Source organism: Meriones unguiculatus, chromosome 3 (genome assembly GCF_030254825.1).
Source record: "Meriones unguiculatus strain TT.TT164.6M chromosome 3, Bangor_MerUng_6.1, whole genome shotgun sequence".
Classification (NCBI taxonomy): Eukaryota; Metazoa; Chordata; class Mammalia; order Rodentia; family Muridae; genus Meriones; species Meriones unguiculatus.
The window spans coordinates 8877439-8903529 of record NC_083351.1 but is presented as its reverse complement, the minus strand read 5'-3'; the positions used below and the strand labels follow the sequence as shown (position 1 = coordinate 8903529).

General features: G+C 47.0%; 2 protein-coding genes across 2 annotated transcripts; both read right to left on the bottom strand.

Moving 5' to 3' along the window:
• Positions 1–5595: 5595 nt before the first annotated feature.
• Positions 5596–8795, bottom strand: LOC110556468 (PRAME family member 7-like). The gene is made up of 3 exons (XM_021650241.1): positions 8509–8795; positions 7521–8099; positions 5596–6166 (listed from the first exon to the last, which is right to left on the bottom strand). Exons 1-3 carry the CDS (start codon positions 8793–8795, stop codon positions 5596–5598), a joined length of 1437 nt encoding a protein of 478 aa, XP_021505916.1.
• A 10510-nt stretch (positions 8796–19305) lies between these two features.
• LOC110556474 (PRAME family member 12-like) lies at positions 19306–21883 on the bottom strand. Its single transcript, XM_021650248.2, has 3 exons — positions 21591–21883; positions 20147–20719; positions 19306–19837 (listed from the first exon to the last, which is right to left on the bottom strand). The coding sequence occupies exons 1-3, from the start codon at positions 21881–21883 to the stop codon at positions 19306–19308; spliced, it is 1398 nt and encodes a 465-aa protein (XP_021505923.1).
• Positions 21884–26091: the final 4208 nt, after the last annotated feature.

Below are 26091 nucleotides of genomic sequence, written 5' to 3'. Positions count from 1 at the left end.
ATAGAGGGTTGTTTTCAGATACTGAGAAATGCAAGTCTAAGGACAGGTCTCTTATCGAAGGTCTGCTGGACACATGTCTTCTGGCACTGATCAGTGTATTGGAAAGAATGGTGTGCAGTGGGGTCAGGCCACAGGGGCTGATTTTGACGCGGAGAACAATAGGACTGTGGAGAAATGTCTAGTGGAGTCCCACACAGTTTTACAGTTTCAAAATGTAGCTCTGTACATACAGGACTGGATAGGAACCTCTAAAGGACATTTTTCTCTTCCACTCTTCCTTTCTCTCATGTAGCCTATGCTGGCCTTGAACTCTATCCTCTTTTCTGTACTCCATGATTGCTGACGTCACTGGCAAAAGCCACTAACCGGCTGTAAGCCACCTGACTATGGGGGTTATTCTTCAAGGCTTCCAAGCTCTGCCAGCCACATACTCATAAAGGCCTCTTGGAGATGGATAAAAGTCCCTGTCCTGTCCCAAAGGATTGTATTATAAATGTCCAGTGGTACACTCAGTCTTTATTTTGTTAATGAGTCCTTGAACCTAGTCATTGTGTTTCCATGTGTCTGAATAACTATGTAGCAATAAAAATGTATAAGACCTTTTGCTATATTTTTTCTTCATTGTTATGATTTATTAAAAATATGGGTAGCCAAGATTGCTCAGTGTGCAAAAGATACCTGCAGGCAAACTTGGCAATCCATGAGAGCCATGATGGAAGGTGAACACTGATTCCCAAAGTTGACCTCTCACCTCCAGGAGTCTCCGGTGGCAGGTACACTATGTAGAGTGCAGGCATACACAACATTAAATAACTAAAAATATATTCTAGTGGTCCTCATGCTTGTATTGTTGTAGATGGACGCTCATTTCTACAAAACAGGACAAACTGAAGGATCCCTCTACACTTATAATCCGAACAAAAGGGAAGTCGTAAACTGAAGAGGGCCTGTGACATGGCTCAGCAGTTAAGAAGCACATGATGTTCTTGCTTCAAAGATGGCGTCTGAGTGCTCCGTAGGAGACTCTTTCCTCAGAAGGCCAGCACTGCTTTTGGCATGTCTTTGTTAACTATCTATCATAAAAATCCTAAATATTTTTTAAGCAGAGAATCGAAAAGACCAGCTGGCCTCAAACTCAAGATCCTTTTGCCTCAGCTCATGGAGTTCTAGAATCACAGCTCTGCACTGCCATGCTTAGCATTGTTTAATAAAGCATCCTGTGTTGGAGGAGCGGTACGAGTGTGTGCAGTGTGAATGCCTATGTGGAGTCCAGAGGTCATGTAACTTCTCCACCTAAGCTTTTTTGAGACAGGCTCTTTCATTGAACCCAGATCTCACTTCTTTGGCTAGATTAGCTGTCCAAGAACAATCCAGGGAACAAAACATACTTGAGGTAAAAGGTCCTCTGACTTTGACTTCCTGGAGCCTCTCTCAGAATTACCAAAGGTGCTGTTCTCTTTGTCTTTGAGAGCAAGCGAGCAAGCGAGATATTAGGTTTATTTATGTATATATGTTGTTCTGTACGTAGGACATGCAACACTAAGGTGCTCTGTTCCCACAGAGGTAAGTAAAGGGTGTTGGATCCCCTGGAACTGGGGTTGCAGATGGTTTAGCTCATTGTGGGTGATCAGAATCAAACCCAGGCCTTCTGGAAGAGCAGCCAGTACTCTTAATCACTGAGTCATTTCTCCAGCCTCCACAGTTCACTTCTTTGTTTAAAAAAAAATGAGTTTACTTATTCACTTTACATCCCAATTGTAGCCCCCTCCCTCCTCTCCTCCCTGAACTGTCCTCCCTCCCTCTTCTGCCATCCCCCCTCCCCTATCTCACAGAAAAGGGGAGCGCTCCCCCCTCACTTACATATTCCTGCACATCAAGTTGCATCAGGACTGAGCACATCCTCTTCCTTAGTGGCAGTTTTCCCCTTGCCAGGGGGAAATGATTGAAAAGCATGCACCAGAGCCCTAACTAGGGAACACACACGAACACCAGGATACTCATTGGGTACTTATGTTAGGGGGCCTAGGCCCAGGCCATACACTCTCCTTGGTTGGTGCTTCAGAATCCCCAGGCCCAGGTGGAGACCTGCAAGGTAGGCTCCTGAGATGATGGGGTGGGGGAGGGGGTGACTCTCTTTCCTGACTGCATGACAGACAGAAGTCAGTATGGGTCTGGGGAACATCCCACTGGCTGGCTTTCACAGCTTCGAAGACAGTACCCGGCTTCTGAGAAGGGACGTAAAGATCATTCCCCATCTGTAAATTCTGAACGCTACCATTCTGCCAGGCAGGATGCGCACAGCAGTTCATTGGTGGCATGGCCGTCACGGGGGAAATCACCCCCTATCTGACAGGATTGAGGGCCTGTTCTAGAGGAAATGCATGCAGGATACTGTACAGCTGGTCAAAAGCTCAGAGCTATGTAGGTCGTAGGCCGGAGGTCGGGGGGAGCTACAGCTCTTTCAGTAAACGGTCCCCTTATCAAACTGCACGTTTGTCAGTATTCATTTATGTGTTTGTCTGTGGGTGCCTTCTGCGGCCGGAAATGGACATCAGATCTCCTGGAGCTGGAGTCACAGGCAGCTGTGAACCACCAGATGTGGGTGCCAGCAATCAAACTTCGGGTCTACTGGGAACCATTTATACTCTGAGAAATGTCCTCAGCTTCTAATCCAGCAGCTCTCACCTGTGAGCCCCCACCCCTCTGGAGGTCCTTTCACAGGGTTCACCCAAGACTGTCAGGAAACAGATTTTTTTTTAACAGTAACCAAATTACAGTGATATAGCAACAAAGAAAAATGATGGTTTGGGGTCACCACAACAGGAGGGGTCACAGCATTAGGAAGGAAGGTTGAGAACCACTATCCTAAACATTCTTATACCCATCCATTAGTGCTGCTTTGAGCCTTGATCAGAAATTTCTCTCTGCAGTGGGTTGCACAACAACATGCCACTGAAAATTCCATATAGACAAGGGAGGAGCCCGTAAGTCCCATTTGTAGTGGAAAAACTTACTGGCATGATGGTCGCAAGGTCAAGGAGGCTCCATTTATTTGAACATCTGGTTACCCATGATCAGAGGGAGGGCCCCATACAGAAGTTCTTTTCTTTTTTTTTTCCCAGAGCTGAGGACCGAACTCAGCGCCTTGTTCTTGCTAGGCAAGTGCTCTGTCACTGAGCTAAACCCCCAACCCCACAGAAGTTCTTACAAGCAACACCTGCATGGAATATGTGCTTCACATGTGTGCCTAGAGCTCACAGAATCCAGAAGAGGACTTCAGATCCCATGAACCTAGAGATTGTGAATCACAGCAGGTAGATATTGCGTGGGGAACCTGGGTACTTTGCAAGAGCTGTGAGTGTTCTTCTCTCTCTCCACCCCAGGGCAGGGCTTTTTTTTTTTTTTTTAAAGGACATGGAGTTGAGAAGGGACTGGGACACGTTTTGGGGAAGGGCTCCAGGGAAGATGGCAGGAGATGGGTAGTGATGCTCAAAGAATATTACATTGCATGCATGGAAATCTCAAAGGACAGACTGAAAAATACAAGCATTATTTTAGATTTGTGGGCCAGGGAGATGGCATAGTAGAAAAACCTACTTGCTGCCTAGACTAATGACTTGTTTCAATACCCATGACACACAAGGTGAAAAATGAACCACAGAAGAATGTTAAATCAGAACATGGCCGCTCTGGCAAGAGATCACATCCAAAGACCTTCTGGGTCTGTGTGATCCAGCTGGAATGTAGACACGCCTTTAACCCCAGGAGACAGGGGAAGGAGATCTGTGAGCTCAAGGCCAGCCTGGTACAGAGCAAGTTTCAGGTAAAGAAAAGCTTAGATCCAGGTGTGGTGGTGTACACCTTTAATCCCAGACAGTGAAGGGAAAGATAGTTTGTAGAAGGAAGCCCCTAAAATTGATGCTAACTGGCAGAAAAGGTGATGAATCAGAGATGGAATAGGAAATGCCCAACTCTCATGAATAGAGGAAAGGGAAACTACTTAAGGAGCAAACAGAGAGAGGGAGGAGAAGTTTTACTGGGTCAGTAATAGACAAGTTGCAGAGAGGCAGGACTCAGGCGAAGACCGAATGAGCCAGAAAATGAGGAGCCACAAGATTAGAACACATTGCTGGAGTCAGTTTGATGCCAAGCAGAACAGTTTAGAGAGAGGCTAAGAGAAAAGCCAGGTTGAATGAGTCAGCTGGGGGAGGAGTTTGAGGCAGAAGAGATGAGTTGAACCAGCCAGTCAAGAGCTCAGGAAGAACAAGAACTGCTGAGCTTACTAAGCAGTTAAGTCTCAGAGGCTGCAAATGTTCTAGGCCTAGGTTGGAAAAAGGAGGCAGTAAGCCACTGAGATGACAATTAAAACAGATGACTGAAAGTTCCTTTGACAAAGAACCTTCCCTTGCACTTCGTTCCCTGACCTCCACACTTATGCCATGGCACCAAGTACCCAAGATACATACATAAACAAGTGGACAAAGGCTCCTGTCTGGAGTTCAGAAACTAAATGGGGAAGAGATGGGAGTGGAGAGGTGGCTCAGCAGTTAAAGCACTTGTTTTGCAGAGAACCAGAATTTAGCTCCCAACAGCCACACAGGTGGCTCACAACTGTCCTTAAGGCCAGCTCTAGTTTCAAGGGAGACTATAATTTTCTGGCTTTAAAGGCATACACATGTCCCCCACCTCCACCCCTATTTTTTCTGACCTCTTTTAGCACCTGCACTCATGTCACATACGCACATTTTATAGTCTCATTTTGTAGCACTCGCTGGCCTAGAACTCAGGCATGTATTACATCCCACATACAAAATCTTTAAAAGTTTTGGGCTGGAGAGGTGACTCAGTGGTTAAGAGCACTGGCTGCTCTTCAAGGGCCTTCTTCATTCAATTCCCAGCACCCACATGGCAGCTCACAACTGTAACTCATTTCTAGGGCATCTGAGGGACTAGAGAAATGACTTAGCAGTCGAGAGCACTTGCTGCTTTTGCAGAAGATCTGACTGTGGTTCCCAGTATACCCAGCTCCATGTAACTCCCAGTTCCCTAAAATCTGATCCCCTCTTTTAGTCTCCACAGGCACCAAACACATACATGCAAGCAACACCCTCATGCTCCAAAACAAATATTTAGAAATCTTAAGTTTGGGGCGGGTGTGTGTGTGTAATCTATAGCCCTTCAGAACTGAGATGCCTACCCCAATACCTTTTCCATTTCCTATGTGAATCTTTTCACTGTGCCAATGGTGCCTTATGTCCCACGCATCCTGGATTGTACCTGCAATACACTCCATCATAGCTCACCACCTTCTGTAGATGACAACCTTGGGCTCACGCATCTGCCACCACCTGCCACAAGCTTGAGATGGGAGATTATGTGAGAGAAACTTTATTTCACTTTATGTGACTGTTTACAGAAATTTCTTAGCTTTAAAAACTGTAAACCATTTTAATCATCCAAATAGGAAAGACACATTTCCCATTCAACCTGGGGCAGCAGTCCAAAACCACGTGTTGTGTGTCCTCTGGCCAGACACCTGTGCCTTGCCATTCATCTCCCAGTGCGTACCTCAGAGCTTTTGGTATTTGCACACAACTAGTAAAATCTTCGACAGTCACACATCTTGGTTTTGTTGTAGATGTAGCGACTGCCACATCGATTGCAGCGGTCAGTACCAAAAAAGACCCGCACTGGCTCCCTGATGGCTTTCAGCATGTCCAGGAGCTCATCACACTGCTGGCGCATGCTCCTCATGAGGGGAGTGCCCCGGCAGTCATAGCTCTCCTGAGGGACCGGGTACAGCTCCAGCTTTAGGAGCCTCAAGCTGGCGGTGTGCTGTAGCAGGTCCTTCAGGGCAACCATGGAGATTTGGTTCCCGTAGAAGCTGAAGTCGGTGAGCTGGGTGCAGCTGCTCAGGGCAGGCAGGATGGCAGAGAGATGGTCGTCCCCAATGTGACAGTCCTCCAAGTCCAGGGTCACCAGGGTGGGTCCGGCATTTACTAACAGAACTCGGAGGGGCTCAGGGCTTAAATTCCTCAATCTGACTTTTCCCAGACTCAGGTGTTGCAACCGACTGACACATGGGAACCCAGAAAGACGGTTCCATTCAGACACGGAGAGTTTACATTGAGTCACTGCCAGGTCATCCAAGATTGTCTTCACAGACCTAATGAGGAAAACAAGCAGACAGTTTTTGGAAATCATGCCTGATACAGGAGAATGACCGACCAGGAACGACACAGGAGGACCACGTGGGCTAAAATCTTTATAACTGTGTGACAGATCAGTAGCCAGTGATAGCTACCTACTAAAATCTATCCTGAGGCCTGCTTAACAACATCCTTCCCTCACTCTCAAGCGAGACCCAAGTGCTGGCTAGACTAGCAGGGCACACAGAGAGGACCGACCAAGGCAAGGTCAGGCCACAACCTTGCAAGGCCCACTGAGCACCACACCCTGGACACATCCTGTGTTTGTCCCGGCTCCCTGTGCTTCACACAATCGCACCCGTATTCAACTTCACTGCCATGCAGTTCCCAACTACCTACCCCCTACCCAGGCTCCAAACCATCAAAACTTGGTATGGTAACCGGGCATAGAGAAAAAGATCTGTAACCCCAGCACCTGAGAGGCAGTGGGATCTGTGAGTTGGAGGCCAGCCTGGTCTACAAAGAGAGTCCAGTACATCCAGCGCTATTGTTACACAGAGAAACCTTGCCTCGAAAATAAAACAAAACAAACCTAACAAAAGGAGGAAAAAAACCAGACCATTCCTGGGTGAGACTGCATGGCAGATAAAAGCACCTGTCACTGAGGCTGACAATCTTTATTTAATCCATGGAAACCCTGTCTTGAAAAAAGCAATTATATGCATAATGAAGATGGTACATGCCTTTAATCCCAGCGCTGGGGGGAGGGGAGAGGAGGGGGGAGAGGAGGGGGGAGAGGAGGGGGGAGGAGGCGGCAGAGGCAAGCAGAGCTCTGTCCATTTGAGGCCAGCCTGGGGTCTATAGAACAGCCAAGACTACACAGAGAAATCCAGTTTCAATAAGAAAAGAAAAGAAAGAAAATAAGAGAGGTCCTAGGGCATAACTAGAGTCCAGGACAGCTAAGACTACAAAGAGAGACCCTACCCCAGAAACAATAAATAAATAGTGCCTGAGCTCTTCAGGTGTACAGCTTCTGACTGAATTATCTAGTTGTGACATGCTGTTGTCAGTGACCTCTTCAGCTATCCCTTCCCCTCTTAGTTCAGCTGTGCTAGCTAAGGAAGAAACCACATCTCACTGATTTCTAACAGGCTTCTTAGGATAGAACCCTTTCCAGACCACCAACCCCAGATCAGACCTGCGCCCTTCCATTCCTGGTTATGGGAGACCTTTCCCCAGGCCAGAGCACACTTAAAGCAATGCCCTGCCTGATGTCCTCGGCACTGTCCATCTCCCAGTGGCCACAGGTAGCAAGCGCCCACTAATATAAAGGACCCAAGCTGGGCTTTGCTCTGCAGAGCACGTCTTTACCTAAGCAGCCAGGGCAGGTGCCCCTCAAGGAAGCTGACAGCATCCAGATGCAGCTTCTGGAGGTGCTCCAGCCTGAGGAGGTGTGAGGTGAACCTGCTGATGATGTTCCTCTTCTTCTCTGGGGAGATGTAGCTCTCTGAGAGGATGTTGGAGAGAGTGAGTTGACGCAGGTTCTTCATGCGGCCCATATACGGAGCCACGTTAAACAAGAAGGCTGGATTGTAGGACTCATGGAAGGCCAGGGTTTCTACGTACTCCAGGTTCACCTTCTGGGAGAGCCTCCTGTAGTTCTGAAGGCTCGGGAACCAAATCTGAAGCTCGTTACAGTACAGCTGTAACAGCCCTCTCCTCTTATTATGCCATTCAATGAGGTAGGAGAACATCGTGCCTGGGCAGGCTTCCCTGAGGTACAAGTTCACCGCCACCTTCAAGGGCTGAGTCGCTTCTGCCGTAGAGGGGCCCGGCACTGCTTGAGTCTCGCTCGTGGTCTTCGGTAACCAGTCATCCGCAGATCCAGACCACACATCCATATAGGTCTGACCCACAGACCGCAAATCCAGTACTTGCAGCTGGTAATCCCTGTGTGTAAAAACAGAAAGAAGAAGAAGGAAGAAGAAAAGAAAGAAGAAAAGTCTCAACAGCTAGGCAAGGACACAATGTCTGAAGGGTCTTTATCCCAGCCCTGAAGTTGACCTTCCTTCCTGTCTTTTCTCCATAGCCTTCAGTGTATTTCCGTCCCAGCTCTAATAACTGTAGAGAGCAGGAGCATTCCTACAGCCACTGCTGTATCCACCATGAGTCCTGCACGCTCCACAGCCTTTTCCAAGGTAACTCAGCAATGGCCAAAGCCTCTGTAGTTCTCCAAGCTGGTGCCATCAGAAGCCTCTGCTCTACCCTTGTCCCACTTCCCCACTTGACTCCCATCATCTCTGCTCTGGATTCTCTGGGATTCCCCACCCCATCCCCCCCAGGGCACCCAAGTCTTCACCTGGGGCGAACCTTCTGGACAAGCAATTTATCAATCTCCTCTAGGACAGCTAGGGTCTCTGCGTAGGTTGTCCTCCTCTTCAGAACTCCAAGTGGGAGGCGGGGGAAGGGCCAGGAAGACGCTATTGTCCTCACAGCCTTGACATGATTACCCTCAAAGGCTTGCTTGAACAGCTGTGGTAAGAACTTTTTGGGCAAGGTCGGCAAAGCGCTGTCAGCCACCAGCTCATTCCTCAGCAGGTTCTTCATAGCCAACTCCTGGAGCGGGAGTGGCATGTTGCTGCTCATCTTGGTGGCTCTTCAGAGGGAAAGATCCCAGAGAAGTACCTAGAAAAAGCCATCTATTATCATTTATGTAAATGCTTACAAAGCCCTCCTCATCCATCCATCACAGGAGCATGGCCACAGTCCTGCTCATTCCACTCAAGGTTCTGACAAGCACAGAATCAGGTTGCTCCCTGCTGGTTGCAGTATGTATCATCTCTCAAGCATCAGTGGCCACAGCCCACATCATTCCCAACCAGTTTGATATCAGCCAAGTACAGAGAAACCCTGTCTCAAAATAAAAGAGGATCCATGGGCCTCCGCCTTCAGGGTGCTGGGATTAAAGGTATTCATCAACACTGCCCATCTAAATTCTATCTCTGTTTGATGATCACGCAGTGCCCACAGACCTCAGGGCTTTGCCTCCATTGGAACTGGGGTTATGGATGGCTGAGCTATGCAGGTTCTGGGCATCAAACCCAGGTCCTCTACAGCAGCAACCACTCTTCCTCGTAGTCTGAGAACTACTGTGATGAATCTGGGTGGCATTCCATATGCTTGGTAGATTCCCAGTGACAAATGACATCGCCTTAGCAGACTTGATTTCAAGAATGAGACTTTAGATAGAAAGTGGTTAATGACTCTCCAAGTTCAGAGAAGGAAGCAGTGGGTCAGATGTGATGGTGCAGGCCTTTAATCTAGGCCCTTGGGAGGCAGAGGCAGGAAGATATGAGTTGAGGCCAGCCTGGTCTACACAGAAAATTCTAGGCTAGGGCTACATAGAGAGACCCTGTTTAAAAAAACAAAAAACAAAATTAAATTAAAATGTACAGAAAACCTGAGGCAAACACATATTCATTCTGGTGCTGAGAATGCAGTACCACATAGGCAAGCTTCATGCCCCTAATTTCTTTTTCTATTTTATGTATATGAGTATTCTATCTGCATATATGCTGAATGCCAGAAGAGGAAGGGAATCAAATCCCAATATAGATGGTTCTGAGACACCTTGTGGTTGCTGGCATGTGCCCCTAAATTTTAAACTACATATTTTATTTATTGGTTTATTATCTTCATATTGTTGAGTTCAAAGCCAGTCTGGACCACATAGCAAGTTCAAGGCCATAAACCCTGTCTCAAAAAAAAAAAAAAAAATTGGCTGGAAGCAAGGTTTGTTGGTCCATACCTTTCATCCCAGCACTGGAGAGGTAAGCAAATCTGAGTTCAAGGCTTGCCTTATCTATCTACATATCTACAGAGTTTCCACCCAGGCTACATAGTTAGGATTCAGCCTTCAGGGCAAGGTGGTGCATGCCTGTAATCCCAGCACTTGAGGAGGCAGTCCAGGACAGCCAAGGCTACACAGAGAAGCCCTGTCTCAAAAAACCAACCCCCCCCCAAAAAAAAAAAACTGAAAATTAAAAAAAAAAGGACTCAGCCAAATAAATAAACAAGCAAATAAATGCAAAAGTAAGTAAACTCATCAACAGGTCAAATTAGGCCTGGAATGTGACTCAGTGAGGGAGCAATTGCCTAGCTTGTCTAGGCTAAATTCCACCCTATTCCCTGGGGAGATGTGAGCAAATAATCACCCCAGGTAAAACTCCAATGGCTACTGAAGTGAGCTTCCCACCCAAGTCCAGCTTGGTCAACCAAAGAGTGATCAGGAGCCCAGACATCACCATATCTGCAAAGACAGTCCTTCCTTCAGCTAACCTTCCACTTCCAAGACACTCATCCCCGGGGGCCACGGGGCGCAGTTAGGGTTTAACTGCCTACAGCTGGGATAGGGGCATAGGCCCCTGGCCCCTCAGGTGAGGTCTAGTATCCCTGCAATGGAAGGTCACTAGGCATGATTAAGAAACCACAGCTGCTGTGCTGATGAAGATGTTAATGGTTCTTTGGGACCAGGAAAGCATTCCTCACATGTCCCCACATTTTTTTTTCTTTCAAGATAAGGTCCCTCGTGAGAACAGGGGCGCGAGTGCGAGAGTGCGCGCACGCGCACGCGCACGCGCACGCGCACGCACACGCACACGCGCGCACACACACACACACACACACACACAGGAAAGCAGTAAGTAAAATTCTAGGCTGGCACCACCAAGGGCTTCAAATTGTGGGGAAGAGAAAAGAGGTGTCTCAATGGATGACAGTGACTTACCAGATGTGACAGGGCGCTATCCCAGCCTGGCCAGGTGTGACTCCAAGCTCCTGGACTGTCTCCTCTGGCCCCTCGCAAGCTTTTATACACCTACGCAAGCATCCCTCTACAGCTGGCACTCCTAATACAACCTGCTGCTTTCTGATTAGACGCTTGAATCCCCACCCAACAATCCTGTTAGGGCATTTTGTCTTCCCTAGGGAAAGGGACACAGTGAAATTCAAAACATTTGTGAACTGGGTGGGTGGTGCACACCTTTAATCCCAGCACTTTGGAGGCAGAGGCAGGTGGACCTCTGTGAGTTCAAGGCCAGCCTAGTCTACAAAGTGTGTCCTTGGAGAGAAACCCTGTCTCAAAACAAAAACAAAAAACCAACCATAAAAACCATAAACAAAGAAACAGAAACAGACTTGGAGACTATGGCCTTCGTTCCACACCCAGCTCAGACTTTCTTTTCTTTCAGTTGCCGGGTGTGGTGGCAGGCATACTCCGACTCTAGCACTCAGGAGGCAGAGCAGGTAGATCTGCAAGTTTCAGGCCAGCCTACATAGGGAAACGCAATCTCAAAAAAACAACAAGCTAGGCAGTTTATTGCATGCGCTGGGTAGGGTGTAGGGGAGGGGTAAGGTGTTAGCTCACGTGAATAGACGTCATAGGACATTGCGTACCATCCATGTTACTTGGGTTCTTGAGCCGGAACTCTGGCACGCTTTTAATTCCAGCACTTGGGAGGCAGAGGCAGGCGGATCTCTGCAAGTTTGAGGCCAGCCTGGTCTGCAGAGCGAGTTCCATAGAGATACACAGAGCAAAACTGTCTTGGAAAACAAAACAAAGAACCACAATCAAAAGAAACCAGTTGCTATACTTAATCATATCAGCAAAAACAGAAGGAATGTTATCTCAGCCAGCCCAAGACAAGTTCATCCATCCAGTCATGATTTTCTTTTCATTATCCTGCCCACCCGCCCAGAGGAAGTGCGTCCTGTAGCTCACTTCTGCTTTAAACTTGCTAGCTGGCCAAGGATGACCCTAAGTTCCTGACCCACACCCCACCTTCACCTTCACCTCTTAAATCAGTGCTTTTCCAAGTTCCTAATGTTGCAACCATTTTACACAGTTCCTCACGTCAAGGTGAGCCCCAAATAAAATTATTCCATTTCTACTGTCATTTTGCTGCTGTTATGTATCATAATGGAAATATCTGATATCCAGGATATCCGATATGTGACCCCAAAGGAGTCTAGACCTACAGGTTGAGAACCAATGATCTAAATGGTGAGATTAGATGCTAGTGCTAATATGTCTGGTGTATTTGGTACAGGGCCACTGGACCAGGTTACATGCATGCTAGACAAATATGCTCTCACCAGCCAGTGTGGGTCTTTGTCTCCTGTAGCCCAGGCTGGCCTAGAACTCTGTGTAGCTGAGGGTGACTTTGAACCCCTTATCCTCTCGCCTCTGTCCTACAAATGCTAGACGATAGGTGTGCGCCACTATATCTGGCTTTTGGCATTGTTTCTTAGTTGACAAAGTTTTCCATTACATACAATAAGGCTAATTAGCTTAATATCAGTCTTTTAAAATTCTCTGGAGAAGTTCCGGGACTCCCCGCAAATAGACAAGGGCAAGGTCAATACCATTGTTTTGCAAAACCTCCTTTCAGATATGCACCTGTTCAGCCCTAGGGAGGCAAAGGCAGGCAGATCTCTGTTCCCTTTTCCTCCCCCTTGGGGGTCCCAGAGAGACCTTCACTAGTTCCTTAAATGATTTCTGTTGCTGTTGTGGCACCAGGCTTTCTGCAAAGGATCGCCTAAGTCGTTCTTGGCTGGAGAGATGGCTCAGATGGTTAAGACCAAAGGACCCAGGTTCAACTCCCAGAACCCACATGGCAGCTCACACCTGGAGTCCATAACTCCAGTTCCAGGTGGTCTGATACCCTCACACCAATGCACATAAAATTAAATAGATCAGATCCAGAGCCCTTTGTCTGACCTTCTCCTTTAAATGCGATCTCCCTTCAGCGGCTCAAAGGTCCAATAGGTATCCCACATACTTGAGATGTTAAATCTTTTTAGGCTTAAGAGGCTGACAAGGTAGAAATCAGCTTATTGGTTTAGCTTCTATGTGTGTGTGTGTTGTTTTGTTGGTAATGATTTTTTTTAAATTTACCTTTGTGTGTATGAGGGAAGGGGTCTGAGACAAGGTCTCAGTAGCACAGGCTGTTCTGGAGCAGGCTAAGCAGAACAGGCTGATATGGAACTCACAGAGGCCCATCTGCCTCTAGGCTGGACCCCACACCTGAGTGTCAGTGCCCAGATTAAAGGCATGTGCCACCAAAACCCCCATTTGTTTTGTTTTGGTTTTTCAGAGTTTCACTATGCTTCTTCGGTTTTTCTGTTGTCAGTTTTGTTTTGTTTGTTTGTTTTAGCTTTGATTGTTTGAGAGTTTCACTAGGTAGTGTCCTGTCCGTGCTGAGTTAAAAGGTTTGCACTAGCATGCCTGTAATCCCAGCACCCTAGAAGGCAGAGGCAGCCTGCCTCTGTGAGTTTGAGACTAGCCTGGTCTACAAAGCAAGCCCAGGACAGCCAAGGCTACACAGAGAAACCCTGTCTTGAAAATACAAAAAGTAAAAAATAAAAAATTAAAAAAAAAAAAGGTTTACATTGTCACCCTACTATTTTTATTTTATTTAATTTATTTTATTTTTACTATTGTTGTTGTTTTTATTATTTTATTTTTGGTTTTTCCAGACAGGGTTTTTCTGTGTAGCTTTTTGTTCTGAAACTCACTCTGTAGACCAAGCTGGGCTTGAATTCAAGAGATTTGCCTGCCTCTGCCTCCAAGTGAGTGCTGGGATTAAAGGCCTGTGCCACCATCACCCGGCTCTTAACTGATTTTTAAAGTTGGAGACTTTTCTCAAACTCTCCAAGATGCTCCTGCCTCCACTTCCTGAGTGTTGAAACTACAGGCGTGCACACAAGCATTTCCTCAACGGATCCACATCCCCAGTTCTCCTCTGCCCACCCTGCCTTCTCTCTCCTCTTATCCTCTCTCCTTCATCTCCCCCTGCTCTCTCTTGTCTTTTTGTAGATGGAGATTTTTTGAACTAATTATTATTATTATTATTATTATTATTATTATTATTATTATTGTTTTATGTGTGACTGTTTTGCCTGATGTGTGTGTGTATGTTTACCATGTGTGCCCTGGTACCTGCAGAGGTCTGCAGCCATCATACACCTCCTGGAACTGGAATTATGGTTGTCTGTGAACTACATTGTGGGTGCTGGGAGTCAAACCCTGGGTCCTCTGCAAGGGTAGCCAGTGCTCTTAAGCACTGAGCCATCTCTCTGTTTCAAGACAGAGTTTAATTAAGTAACCCAGGCTGGCTGGGAACTCATGATCCTTTGCTCCTGCCTCCTGAGTGCCCGTTCTGTATACACGTGTGTGCTCCCAGGACTTAGTGACATGTCCACGTTGACTGTGGAGACTTCCATGTGCTGTGAAACAGCAGCTGCTCTCAGGTGCAAGCTGTGGGACAACGGCGTGACAGACACACCCGTGTCTGTGGAGGGGCGGTCTCCACCTTACAGGCTGGATTCCACAGCGGGTGGGAGGGGAGGGGAGCGGATCACGTCTGTAGCTGAATGGTGAAGAATCTGCAGGGAGCTGGCACCAACAAAAGGCTGTTTTCAAGCTTGAGAAGATGAGAACAAACCTGAGTAAGAAACACAATTAAAATTGTTACGTGGTGTGGGCCGTGGTGATGCACACTTTTAATCCCAGCACTGGGAAGGCCAGGGCGGGTGAGTTTGTGAGTTTGAGGACAGTCTGGTCTACATAGTGAATGACAGGACAGCAGAGCTACATAATGAGACCCTTTCCAAGAAAATCAACAACAGAAAAACTTACATAGAAATGGTTAAAAATAAGGGGACAACAAAAAGCCCACAGTTGCCTTGGGTTTGGTTTTTGCAGCACTGAAGATTTTTAAGTATTCAACTTATTTATTGCTGTGTGTGTGTGTGTGTTTGTGTGTGTGTTGGGCATGCATACATACTCAGAAGACAGCTATGTGGGGTCAGTTCTCTCCTGCCTTCCCATGGCTTCTGGGGACCAAACACTGGTGTCAGGCTTGCAGGGAGCAAATGCCTTTACCCCCTGTACCACATTGGTGGTCCCGCTGAAGGTTTTGTTTGTTTATGGCTGTCTCAGGCAGCCCCAGTGTGACTCTGAAGGCACTTGAACTGACCCGCCTGCCTCTACCTCTAAATACTTGTTTGAGGCGGGGTCTCACTCAGCCCCAGGCTGGCCTAGAACTTTCTTGTAGCCTCTGGGTTCATTTTCCTGAGGGATGGGATTGCAGTTGTGAGTACCACACACCGGACTACTTTTTACTACTGAAACAATGCTTATGCATTGGTGTTTAAAATCTACTTAAAGAAAACAAAGCTTAACGTTTTTATAAGCATTGCATTATTTAAGAGAACAAAACTTCCTTTATAATTTTAAGTGGGTTCAACCTCTATTTAAAAATCATTAAACTTCTTTTATAATTTTAAAAGGACACACTGGGCGTGGTGGCGTCTCTTTAACCCTAGTGCTCAGGAAGCTGAGGCAAGGGCATCCTGATCTGCATAGCAACTTCCATAGCCTGGGCTACAAAAGGACACCCTGTCTCAAAGCAAACTTTTGTTTGTTTGTTTTTCGAGACAGGGTTTCTCTGTGTAGCCTTGAACTCACAGTGATCTGCCTGCTTCTGCCTCCCAGAGTGCTAGGATTAAAGGTGTACATAAATGTATATAATATAAAAATATAATATATAATAGTTTAGCATAGATAGTATAATATAATATAAATATGAGAGAATTGCTACAGTTTGGCCTGGAGTTCACAGAGCTCAGCCCGCCTCTGCCTCAGCTGAGATTAAAAGCATAGGTTATCATGTGCTACCCAGTAACAGGCTTTTAAAAATACGGTGTAGTCTTCCAGTGTTCATTTATGCCATTTGGTTTGGCCTACCAGAAGATGGCACTCAAATCCCATAGCTTGTAAAGTTTTCTTCCGATCACTGAGGACTTAGTGCTCCATTTTGAGGCTGAGTAATGGTGGCCACATGTCAAAGGCCAGGCCCATCTTGTACCTGTGACTCTGCCTTCCCCTCATTTAGCAGAAACAGGGCAAACTGAAGTGGGGAAAGGAATAAAGAGGGAAGGGATGCCTTTCCTGAGCTCTAGGTGCCTACCCAGCCCTGAACGTGCATCAGCTCCTTGAAGGGCCCCATCTGCTGTGGATCAGTATCCCCACTTGATGCTTCAGATCCCCCAGCCCACAACCCTCAGGCCTCAGCTGGGGAACTCAGTAGGAATCATTTATTTAGAGCCACATTTGCCCACAGGCAATCTTGTTATTATTCATCCTTGAATCCTGTGTTCTCCCAAACCTACCTGGGGCGGGGGAGGCTAGAGAGATGGCTCAGTGATTAGGAAGGAATGTGTGCTGCTTTTGAAGGAGACCCGAGTTCAGTTCCCAGACAGAAGCCACAAGGCAACCCATTAACAGTCTAGTTCCAGGGGATATGGTGCCCTCTCCTTACCACTGTGGGCACTGCCTAAACTTGGTGCATATGCATGCATGCGAAACACTTATACAAGTCAAATGAAATAAATAAATCTTAAAAAAAAAGAAAAAGAAAAACTTGGTCTTGGGCTAGAGACAGAGCTCAATCGCATTCATGGGTCCCTAGGTCCAGTCCTTGGCACCCCATAATCCTAATGTGGTGACACACATCTGTAATCCCAGCACTTGGGAAGCAGAGGTCAAAGGAGGTCAGGAGTTCAAGGTCAGCCTGGACTACTTGAGATCTTGTCAGTAATAATAAAAGGGCATGGCTTTGTTTTTCTTGATAGGAATCGGGGAAGAACTCATATGTGGAAAGATTTTTTTCATTGATATGATCGAGTCTCAAAAGGATACAGTAATTTTAATATGATTGAACCTTAGACAAACTGCTCCATGCCTGTGTGATCTTAGTCTTAGGTTCCAGGGGGCTTAGTTGTCTTTTCCAGGAACAACTAGTTTAGACCAAAAAGGGGTTTAACCCAGTAGGATGGGAGACATGGTCTGGGGAGGTCTACAGGCTCCAGCTGGCTGGGAGTCCCCTTCAGCTTTTGGGTGTGCCCTGGTGGAAGTTACCTGCATTCACCTAGACTGAGTCCTACCAGAACGGAGCCTGGACATGAGGATAGAGCCCTGTGCCTGGGAGAATTCCTCAGAGCCATCTGGTTTCCAATGACTTGCAGGAGGGTTGTGTGCCGGACCGCAGCTGCTGCCACTGAAGAAATAGCACCAATTCCCGCCACAAGTCCATGCAACCTGTCAGGGACCACCTGAGGGAACTCACCAACTTCAGAGACCACCTGAAGGAGCTCACCAACTTGCCTCAACTTGCCTGTTCCCTTACCTGCAGTAAACATACTGCTTGGTAACAGCAGAGATGTGCTCACAGAACCGTGGCTTATCACAAGATGTTTCAGGCCCCTGGCCGAGAAGAATTTGTAATTTTTCACCCACCCTACTTCCTCATCCTGAACCCTTTATAAAAGCTGATTCTGCTCAGTAAAGTTAGTCCTTGACAAGCACCTGTTTGCTTGGGCTCATTCTTTTCTCTCAGCTCATCTTTTTACAGGTTCGGATTCTCTTCTATCCCCGCTAATAACAGGCTCCGCTGGCTGGAGCAGCAACCAGTGAGCCTTTCTCCACAGTGGGTAAATTGCACTTATTTCCCCTTTAATATACCTCCTCATGCCCTAGGATATACACCCATGTTGGCCAAGCAGGAACACCCCAAGCTGCGATAACATTTGTAATTCCCAAATGAACTCTTCTCTGGAGAGCCGATCTTCACTGCACATCGAAGGTTTACCACCTTTCGGGTGTGGACTCAGAGAGTGGCCACAGATATCCGGGAGAGCAGTCGGGAATGGGAGAGAATTACAGAAAAGCACCATTCCAAGCCAGATGTGACAGATCACTCTCATAATCCAAACACTTGGGTGAAGGTGGTGAGAGCTCAGGTAGGAAGATTATCATGAGTTCGATATGGTCTACACGCATGAAGATCTCTTGCCAGTTGTGGTGGTGCAGCTTGCTTGCTTTTTGTTTTTGAGACAGGGTTTCTCTTTGTGACAGGCCTGGCTGTTCCTGGATGTGCTTTGTAGACCAGGCTGGCCTCGAACTCCCAGAGATCCACCTGCCTCTGCCTCCTAGTGCTAGGATTTGAGGTGTGTGCCTCCAAGCCTGGCTGGTGGTAGCAGTTAATCACAGCCCTGGGGAAACAGAGGCAGGCAGATCTCTGGAAGTCTGAGGTAAGCCTGGTCTACGTAGTGAATCCCAGGACAGTCCAGGCTATGTAGGGACACCCTGTCTCAAAAAACAAACAAGAACAAAAACAAAAAAAGACTTGTCACACATTTATTTAAACAATGAAAAACCCCCTTAAATCCAACATACACACCAAGCAATGTAATGCATTAAAGGTTCATAGTGGGAGAGCATTGGGCTAGCATGCACAAAATCCTACATTTAATCCCCAGTTACATTACTAAGGAAGTCACCCATTCCCGGTACAATAGGGCCAGTCAAGAGGTCTGCATCAGTGGTAGACCAAATACAAGTCAGAAGATGAGTAAGTCTGCTCATGGTGGTCAGCTGAGACCTAGGTACCTTAGGACTAACAACGATGTTCCTTAACTCCACTGAGCACCCGCTTTACCGATTTTCAAGCATGGTGGAGGGTTGCTGCCTACTTAGGTTCAAGCCTCCCCCTTCCTGCTTTGCCTGTGGTAGTTCTCGGCACCTGGAAGATATTTTCAGTATTTTCAGGGAAGCTGTCCAGAATCGGCAAAAAGCAGCCTTCTTGGCTGGATGGGACTGGTGGTGGGCAAACTCTCCAGGGCTTGGAGCTGGAGATGAAGGTAGTGGCTGCTGGTGGCTTCGGCCTGCAAAGCTGCAACATGGTGTATCCCATTCACCCTATAGCCTGAAGGGTTTAGAACACGTGAGCATTATTTTTTACCCCCACCCATAAAGTAAACACCCCCAAGTGTTTCTTCATTTAGAAACTTCACCTCTTATTTCTGAGTACACGTGCCAAAGGACATCAACTCCTCAGGTCAACATTTCTTTCTCTGAGGTTTGCCTTCGCTGCCTAACTAGTCCCCGACCCCACCCCTGAGATTGCAGGCTCGGTGTTCTCTTCATGATTCCTCTATACCAGAGGATTTTGCTTTCAAGAGCTAGAAGGAATCGTTTTACACACAAATACCCAGTTAGACAGGGCATCGGCCCTGAGGCAGCTGGGGCCCTGACTTATATGGCCTGGTTGCCACAAGGTGGACAGGGGATGATGCTGAACCAGACTGTCTTGGGGTGTTCTAGTGGCATCATTGATTTGCTCAGCTCCTCCCGAAGCTGTTCTAGCCTCTTGTAGTGGGCAGCACCCTGGGCACCATAAACCTCCCAGGGGGTAGAATACATCTCCAGGCTTAAGCAGCTCAGCCTGGCGGTGTGGCAGAGCAGGTGCTCCAGAACAGCCACCGAGATGGGATTCCTCAAATAGTTGAATGTGGTGAGCTGGGAGCAGCTGCTCAGAGCAGGCAGGAAGGCACTGAGCTGGGAGTCCACAATCATGCAGTTCTCCAAGTCCAGGGTCTTCAGGGTGGCTGAAACCCTCTCGAGCAGGACTCGCAGATGCTCAGGACTTATGTCGGTCAGTGCGACACCACTCAGGTTCAGGTGCTTGAGCTGTCGGATGCCTCGACACTGGGACAGGGACTTCAAGTCTGGTTCTGAAAGCTCGGAGTCGGTGATAGACAGGGTCTTCAGGGGACCCTCCAGGCAGCTAGGGAGAAACCAAGGAGTTAGTTGTTAAAACCAGAGGTGGTTAGGTTAGGGAGCCCTGGGGTAGAGTGGATCGTTTGCTCCATGGTCTTTCTGTCCACCTGATAAAGGTCAATACCCAGTGTGCTGCCACTCAGTATCTGCTCAACTGAGGCCTGGCGCCATCACTGTGGGACGGGCTCAGCCCACAGCCCCACAGCTCCTTTTGCCACCGTCGAAGCAGACAACCCTCGCTCGGGCTACATCACCAAACTGCTCAACGAGAAGGCTTTGTTGTGGTCTACAGGGAAAGCTCTCCATGCTTCCTTACCTGAGCACCTGGTCCATTTTCCCATTGAGGAAGGAGACAGAGTCCATGGAGAGCAACTGGAGGCAGTGCAGGTTGAGAAACTGAGAGGTGAACTGGCTGACCAGCTGCTCCTCCTCCTCGGGGGAAATGGAGGTAGACACACAGATATGAGAGAGAAGGAACTTGCGGAGATTTTTCATTCGACCCAGGTAAGGAGCGAACATGGCCAGAGTGGACAGCTTCCAGGCACAGCACACCCCCACTTCTTCCACACAGTCCAGGTCCAGCATTTCCAGAACATCCACAATGGTTTGGATAGCTACTGTAGAGATCTTCAGCCTCTTACAGGCCAGATGCAGCACACCCTTCCTCCCTTCCACCCACAGGAAGATATAGGACAGGCATGCATCCAAGGCGCTTGGCTTGAGGCACAGGTCTATAACCACCTTCAAGGACTGCTTGGCCACTATCCCTGGATCCCTCTTTTGTGTTTTTTTCTTACACTTGACCTCTGGAGAGCAAGACTCTCCTGCCCATACGTTCCAGAAGTCCTTATGCAAAGTCCGCAAATCCAGAACTTGCAGCTTGTAACCCCTGTGGGGGAAATAAGTCTCAGACTTAAGAGGAGAACCCAACCCTTCCCATTACACTTTGTTGCCATTTTTTAAAGATTTATTTATTTATTTATTATGAATACAGTGTTCTGCCTGCCATGTATGCTTGCATGGCAGAAGAGGGCACCAGATCTCATTATAGATGGCTGTGAGTCATCATGTGATTGCTGGGAACTGAACTCAGGACTTCTGGAAAAGTAGCCAGTGCTCTTAACCTTGGAGCCATCTCTCCAGCCCATTTCTTTTCTCCCTTATTCTTTCTTCTCTCTCTCTCTTTTTTTTTTTTTTTTTTTTGTTTGATATTTGTTTTTTGTTATTTTGAAACAGGGTTCCCCTTGGCTGGCCTGGACTCACACTGTAGCCCAGGCTGGCCTCTAACTCACAGAGATACACCTTCCTTTGCCTCCCAGAGTGCTGGGATTACAGGCATGTACTACCAGGCCCAGCTTCCATGTCTTGAAATAGGTTTTCATTCTTAGTATGAAGGCCAGACTGACTCAAATGCAGTCCCCCTACTTCATATGCTGAGGTCTGAAATTACAGGCTAGCACCATCAAACCAGACCTACACAGACTTATTTCTTACCCCCAACATCACATTCCTCCCTCTCTCTTCTTTCTATTTATCCTGATGCTTTTCATCCCTTCCTCTTGAATCCAGCCTGGTCCCACTTCTAGTGCCTATGGGAAAAGGCAGAAGAAGACATCGCCAACCATAGCTGTGTCTGTCCTAACAATCCTAAACATACATAAACCTTTGGCCTTCCTTCCATTCTCTATTCTCCTTGACCCTAGCTCTCTCTCTACCCTAGACTCTCAGACCTCCCTTCACAGTACCTGGGTCTCCCTCACCTGGGGCGAATCTTCTGGTCAAGCAGTGTATCAATCCCATCCAGTATGGTTCGTAAGATCTCCAGGTAGGGTTCCTTCATCTTCATCAGGCCCCCCAGTGGGAGACAGGGGAAGGGCCAGGCCTGCACCATCGCTCTCAGGATGTTAGATCTTCCGTTCATGAAGGCTGTCTTGAACAGTGGTGGGAAGAGCTCCATGGGTAGCTCCTCCAGAGCAGAGATGGCCAAGGCCTCATCCCTCAGCAGGCTCTGCCCTGCCAGCTGCAAGAGCGTGGGTGGGGCCTGGAAGCTCATTGTCACAGGTCTGTGGGAGGTGTTCTGGAGGAAATGTCCAAGAAAAGACACCTTTCAGGTCAAGGATTAAGAAGCCCTTCTCTTCTCAAGCCAGAAACAAACTCGGGAGCCAAAGCCGCTGCTCTGGCATGGGTTTTCTTTACTCATCCATTTTCAGAAAGGATCCTGTTGCATTGCGCTCTCCCACCTTGTAATGTGCTCCAAAGAGCCTGAAAGCTTACTCTGCTCTTTAGAAAATAATTCTATCATCAGCCTGGAACCAAGATTGAGACTGTCCTGTGGACTAACAGAGTCACATTCTCAGCTCCATCAATGCACTTGGCTGGGAGCAATTTAGAAGGCTATAAGATGATTGGTATTATTTCAAAATAAAGACACACACAGAGAGAGAAAGAGATACAGACAGACAGACAGACAGAGACAGGGTCAGAAAAGGAAAGCCAGGCGGTTGTGGTACCTACCTTTAATTCCAGCACTCAGGAGGCAGAGGATCTCTGTGAGTTAGAGGCCAGCCTGGTCTATGAGAGAGTTCCACGACAGACAGAACTACAGAGAAACCTTGTCTCAAAACACAACCAAAACAACAAATTCTTAGGACTGCTGACTTGTTCTCCTAGACTAGAACTGGGAGAAAACAGTAGCAGGTCCCCCATCTCTCTAGCCTGGGGGTACACAGCCTCACAAAGTCACATGACCAGGAAGACACAGCTTTGAGTGGTGAGAAGGTTAAGGATCAGGGAGCTGGTCAGGGGTGCGTGGGGGTGAAAGGGGAGGAAGGTGGAGGTTGCTTTTGGATAGTCTGGATTGCTTTTTAAAAGGAGAGGGCCCATGTTTTTGGAAGGTTTGGAAAACAGGAGTTACAAGAGGTCATTTATTTCCCCATAGCCTCTGTGACTTTACCCAGATCACTCAACTCTTCCCCATCTGCCTGCTTCCTCCCTTGCACTTCCCTGTCTCACACTCTGTTGCCCACCTCTGCTTGCTTTCACCCCTTTCTTCCTTTTTAGGGTCTTCTCTCCAGCTTCATAAGCAAACACAGTGGGTGTTTTCTAACTGGGCTGCAACTTGTTTTTGTTTTGTCTGGGTTAGGAAATGTAGAAACAACATAGTTACAAAATTTTACATGGAGATACAGAATGAGAGTAAATAATTTAAATGTTTAAAACTAGCTTGAAAACACAGGGCTGGAGACATGGCTCAGCAGTTACAAGTGCTGTCTACTCTTCTGGAAAACAAGAGTTCAAAGCCCAGCACCTATATTATGGCTCACAACCATCTGTAACTCCAGTCCTGGGGAGTTTGGCATCCTCTTCTGGCCTCTGTACCTTAGGAATTCTAATGATTTTTAATCATTTCACGTAAATTGTCTTCTGAAAATTTATTTAGTTTTTCCTCACATAGACAATCTTTAAGCTGCATCTTACACTAATCCTGTGTGACTTACTTCTGTATTAAGCTTAAGTTTTCTGGCAGTGGTCCCCCCTCCCCCAACCCCTGCCCCTTCTTTCCTTTTCTATTTTAGAAAAATAAGGCAAAATTTAATTTTACTATACAAAAAAAAAAAAATCTTTCCTTACTAAAAAGATGTCTCTTTTTAAGGTTATCAGAAATATATTCTCATCCTTATGTCTTTCTTAATATTTCTCTGCCCTGCTTACTCATTTATTTCCTTTGTTACACATTTTTATGGACAGGGTCAGGTTGAGAAAGGATGAAGTCTCATGTAGCTGGCCTTGAACTGTGATATAGCCAAGGATGACTTCGAACTTCTGATCCCACCTGAATGCTGGGATTTGAGGTAAGTATTGCCAAACCCAGTTTATGCCATGTTTATACAGCCCGGGGCAAGCATTATACCAAAGGAGCCACATCACAGGCCTTCATTTCCTTTCACTGTCACTAGACAGAACAATACAACCAATTCACCGATTTATTAAGAGAATTGAGTCTTATTACATGAATAACATAACAAATAAGATCCCCTTTCCACATAGTATAATAATATAGTTATTGTTTGCTGCAATTCTAAGGGGTTTTTACTGCCACTTGTTAGAAAGAAGGAAGGAAGGAAGGAAGGAAGGAAGGAAGGAAGGAAGGAAGGAAGGGAAGAGAAGAGAAAAGAAAGGAGGCTCTTTTTGAAAGCTAGCAAGATGGCTCAGGGGATAAAACCACTCAATGGGCAAACCTGAAGGTATGAGTTTGATCCCCAGAGGCCCCAAAAAGCCAGATGTAGCTGTATGTATCTATAACCCCAGGCAACCACTGGGATGGGGGGATACCAGTGCCAGGCAAGACAGGAAGGCTCACCTGAATGCTCACGGCCAGCTAGCCTGAGCACTCAGAGCAGATGCAACAGAGGGACCCTGCCACAATAAGGTGAGAACTGACTCCCATAGTTATCCTCTGACCTCCACAGTGTACCAGAGGAGCGCCCATACACACTAACATAACAATGAGAAACAATTTAAAGCTTTTTAAAAACATTTCCCTTCCATATCTCACAAAGCTTTGAGTAAAGGACTGCTACATTGCATTAAGGGAACTGGCAAAGCTAACAACTTCGCATGACCTTGGGCAGTGACCGAGCTTGCAAAATCAAGAAGGTGGAAAAAATGCAGAGAGCCACAAAACCTTTGTGAATTGACTGTGTATCTGTGGAGGCAATGCCTAAGGCATCTGTTTCCTTGAAGAAGCAGGGTGACAGCAGGCAGCTACACTGTCCCAGAAGATCAGGCTAGCACTTCGGGGGCTGGAGAGATGTCTCAGCTGTCTAAGAGGCCTGGCTGCTCTTGCAGAGAGGATCAGGGTTCAGTACACAGCACCCACATAATGGCTCACAACTATTGTTAACTCCAGCTACAGGGGTTCTGACTCCCTTTTCTGGCCTCTGCAGGCACCAGGCATGCACACACATAAATAAAAATAAAGAATTCCTTGAAAGTCCTACAGCGTATCACATGGACCCCAATTCGGAACAGAGGTTTGCGCTACTCAAATTTAGAAATTTCAAGGTCAAATTAAGTTTTTTTTTCTCCTTTACACCCTAATGTTTTACCTAGAATGTTTTCTCTCCCCCCCCCCTTTTTTTTTCTTTGAGACAGGGTTTCTCCATATAACCTTTGCTGTCCTGGACTCTCTTTGTAGATCAGGCTGGCTTCGAACTCACAGAGCTCTACCAGCCCCTGCTTCCCAAGTGCTGGGATTAAAGGTGTGTGCTACCACTCCTGGTTTGTATTCTTAAGCCAAAATTTAAAAACACAAAATTTAAAAGAAAAAAAAAAGGTACATTTCTTAGAGAGAACTCTTTTTAAATTTTTGTTTGTTTTGAGACAAGGTCTGTTTGTTGTCCTCTCTGTGTTTGAAGACTCAAAGATACATCTTTGCCTTTGCCTCCGTCTCCTGAGCGCCTGGATTAAAGCTATTCCCCCTCACTCCCAGCCTCCCTACGCTCTTTCAAACCACAGGAAAGCTGTAAACCCGGAACAAAACTACAAAGTGCAATCGTTTGGTCTGTTGTGCGACAGTGGTAGAGTTAAGAGACAGGAAAGATAAAGACCACTTGCAATCACTTGAAGGCACGTGCCTCTGCCTCCTGAGAGCTTAGATTAAAGGTGTGGACCCGCTACACCTGGCTCTTTAAAACATTTTTAAAATTGTTATCATCATCATCATCATCACTTCTCTGGAGTTCCAGGCTGGCCTCAAACTCACCCCGTAGCAAAGGATGACCTTAAATTTTTTGAACTTCCTCTCTCGCACTCCCAATGGCTAAAATTACGTGCCTGTACTAGAGGTTAGGGTGTAATTTTAGCTCCGTTTTATGTGGAGCTGGGGATCAAACCCAGGGCTTGTGTATGCTAGGTCAGTACTGTACCAACCGAACCAAGCCGTGTCCCAGCAACGACCCTTAGGGACCTCAAACTCCTGGCAAGGAACAGGACACCTCACTAATTCAGTGACTTACCAGCGCGTTTCCACCGGGTTATGTAACCAGACTGCGCTAGCCACTGGCGCCACCTTTCGATTAGCAAAGTCAGGAACTAGGTCTTCAGGTTCCGTTTTACGCTGAAAGGTAGCAATCTGTGAAGGCAGAAGGTTAAAGCCCCGCTAAGAGTCCACAAATCAGCTTTCCATTTCACGAATCCGGCCAACAGTGGGGCCGGAAAGGAAACCGGCAACACTGCGTTTCAGAGCTCAGTCTTTCTTTG

What these genes read in the sequence shown, in the direction of transcription:
- LOC110556468 (XM_021650241.1), bottom strand. Translation starts at nt 8,795, where the DNA reads ATGAGCAGCAACATGCCACTCCCGCTCCAGGAGTTGGCTATGAAGAAC. An exon ending in GTCCAGAAGGTTCGCCCCAG is followed by an intron (nt 8,100 to 8,508) that starts GTGAAGACTTGG and finishes TTTTACACACAG; the next exon opens with GGATTACCAGCTGCAAGTAC. An exon ending in CACCTGCCCTGGCTGCTTAG is followed by an intron (nt 6,167 to 7,520) that starts GTAAAGACGTGC and finishes TTTCCTCATTAG; the next exon opens with GTCTGTGAAGACAATCTTGG.
- LOC110556474 (XM_021650248.2), bottom strand. Translation starts at nt 21,883, where the DNA reads ATGAGCTTCCAGGCCCCACCCACGCTCTTGCAGCTGGCAGGGCAGAGC. An exon ending in GACCAGAAGATTCGCCCCAG is followed by an intron (nt 20,720 to 21,590) that starts GTGAGGGAGACC and finishes TTTCCCCCACAG; the next exon opens with GGGTTACAAGCTGCAAGTTC. An exon ending in AAAATGGACCAGGTGCTCAG is followed by an intron (nt 19,838 to 20,146) that starts GTAAGGAAGCAT and finishes GTTTCTCCCTAG; the next exon opens with CTGCCTGGAGGGTCCCCTGA.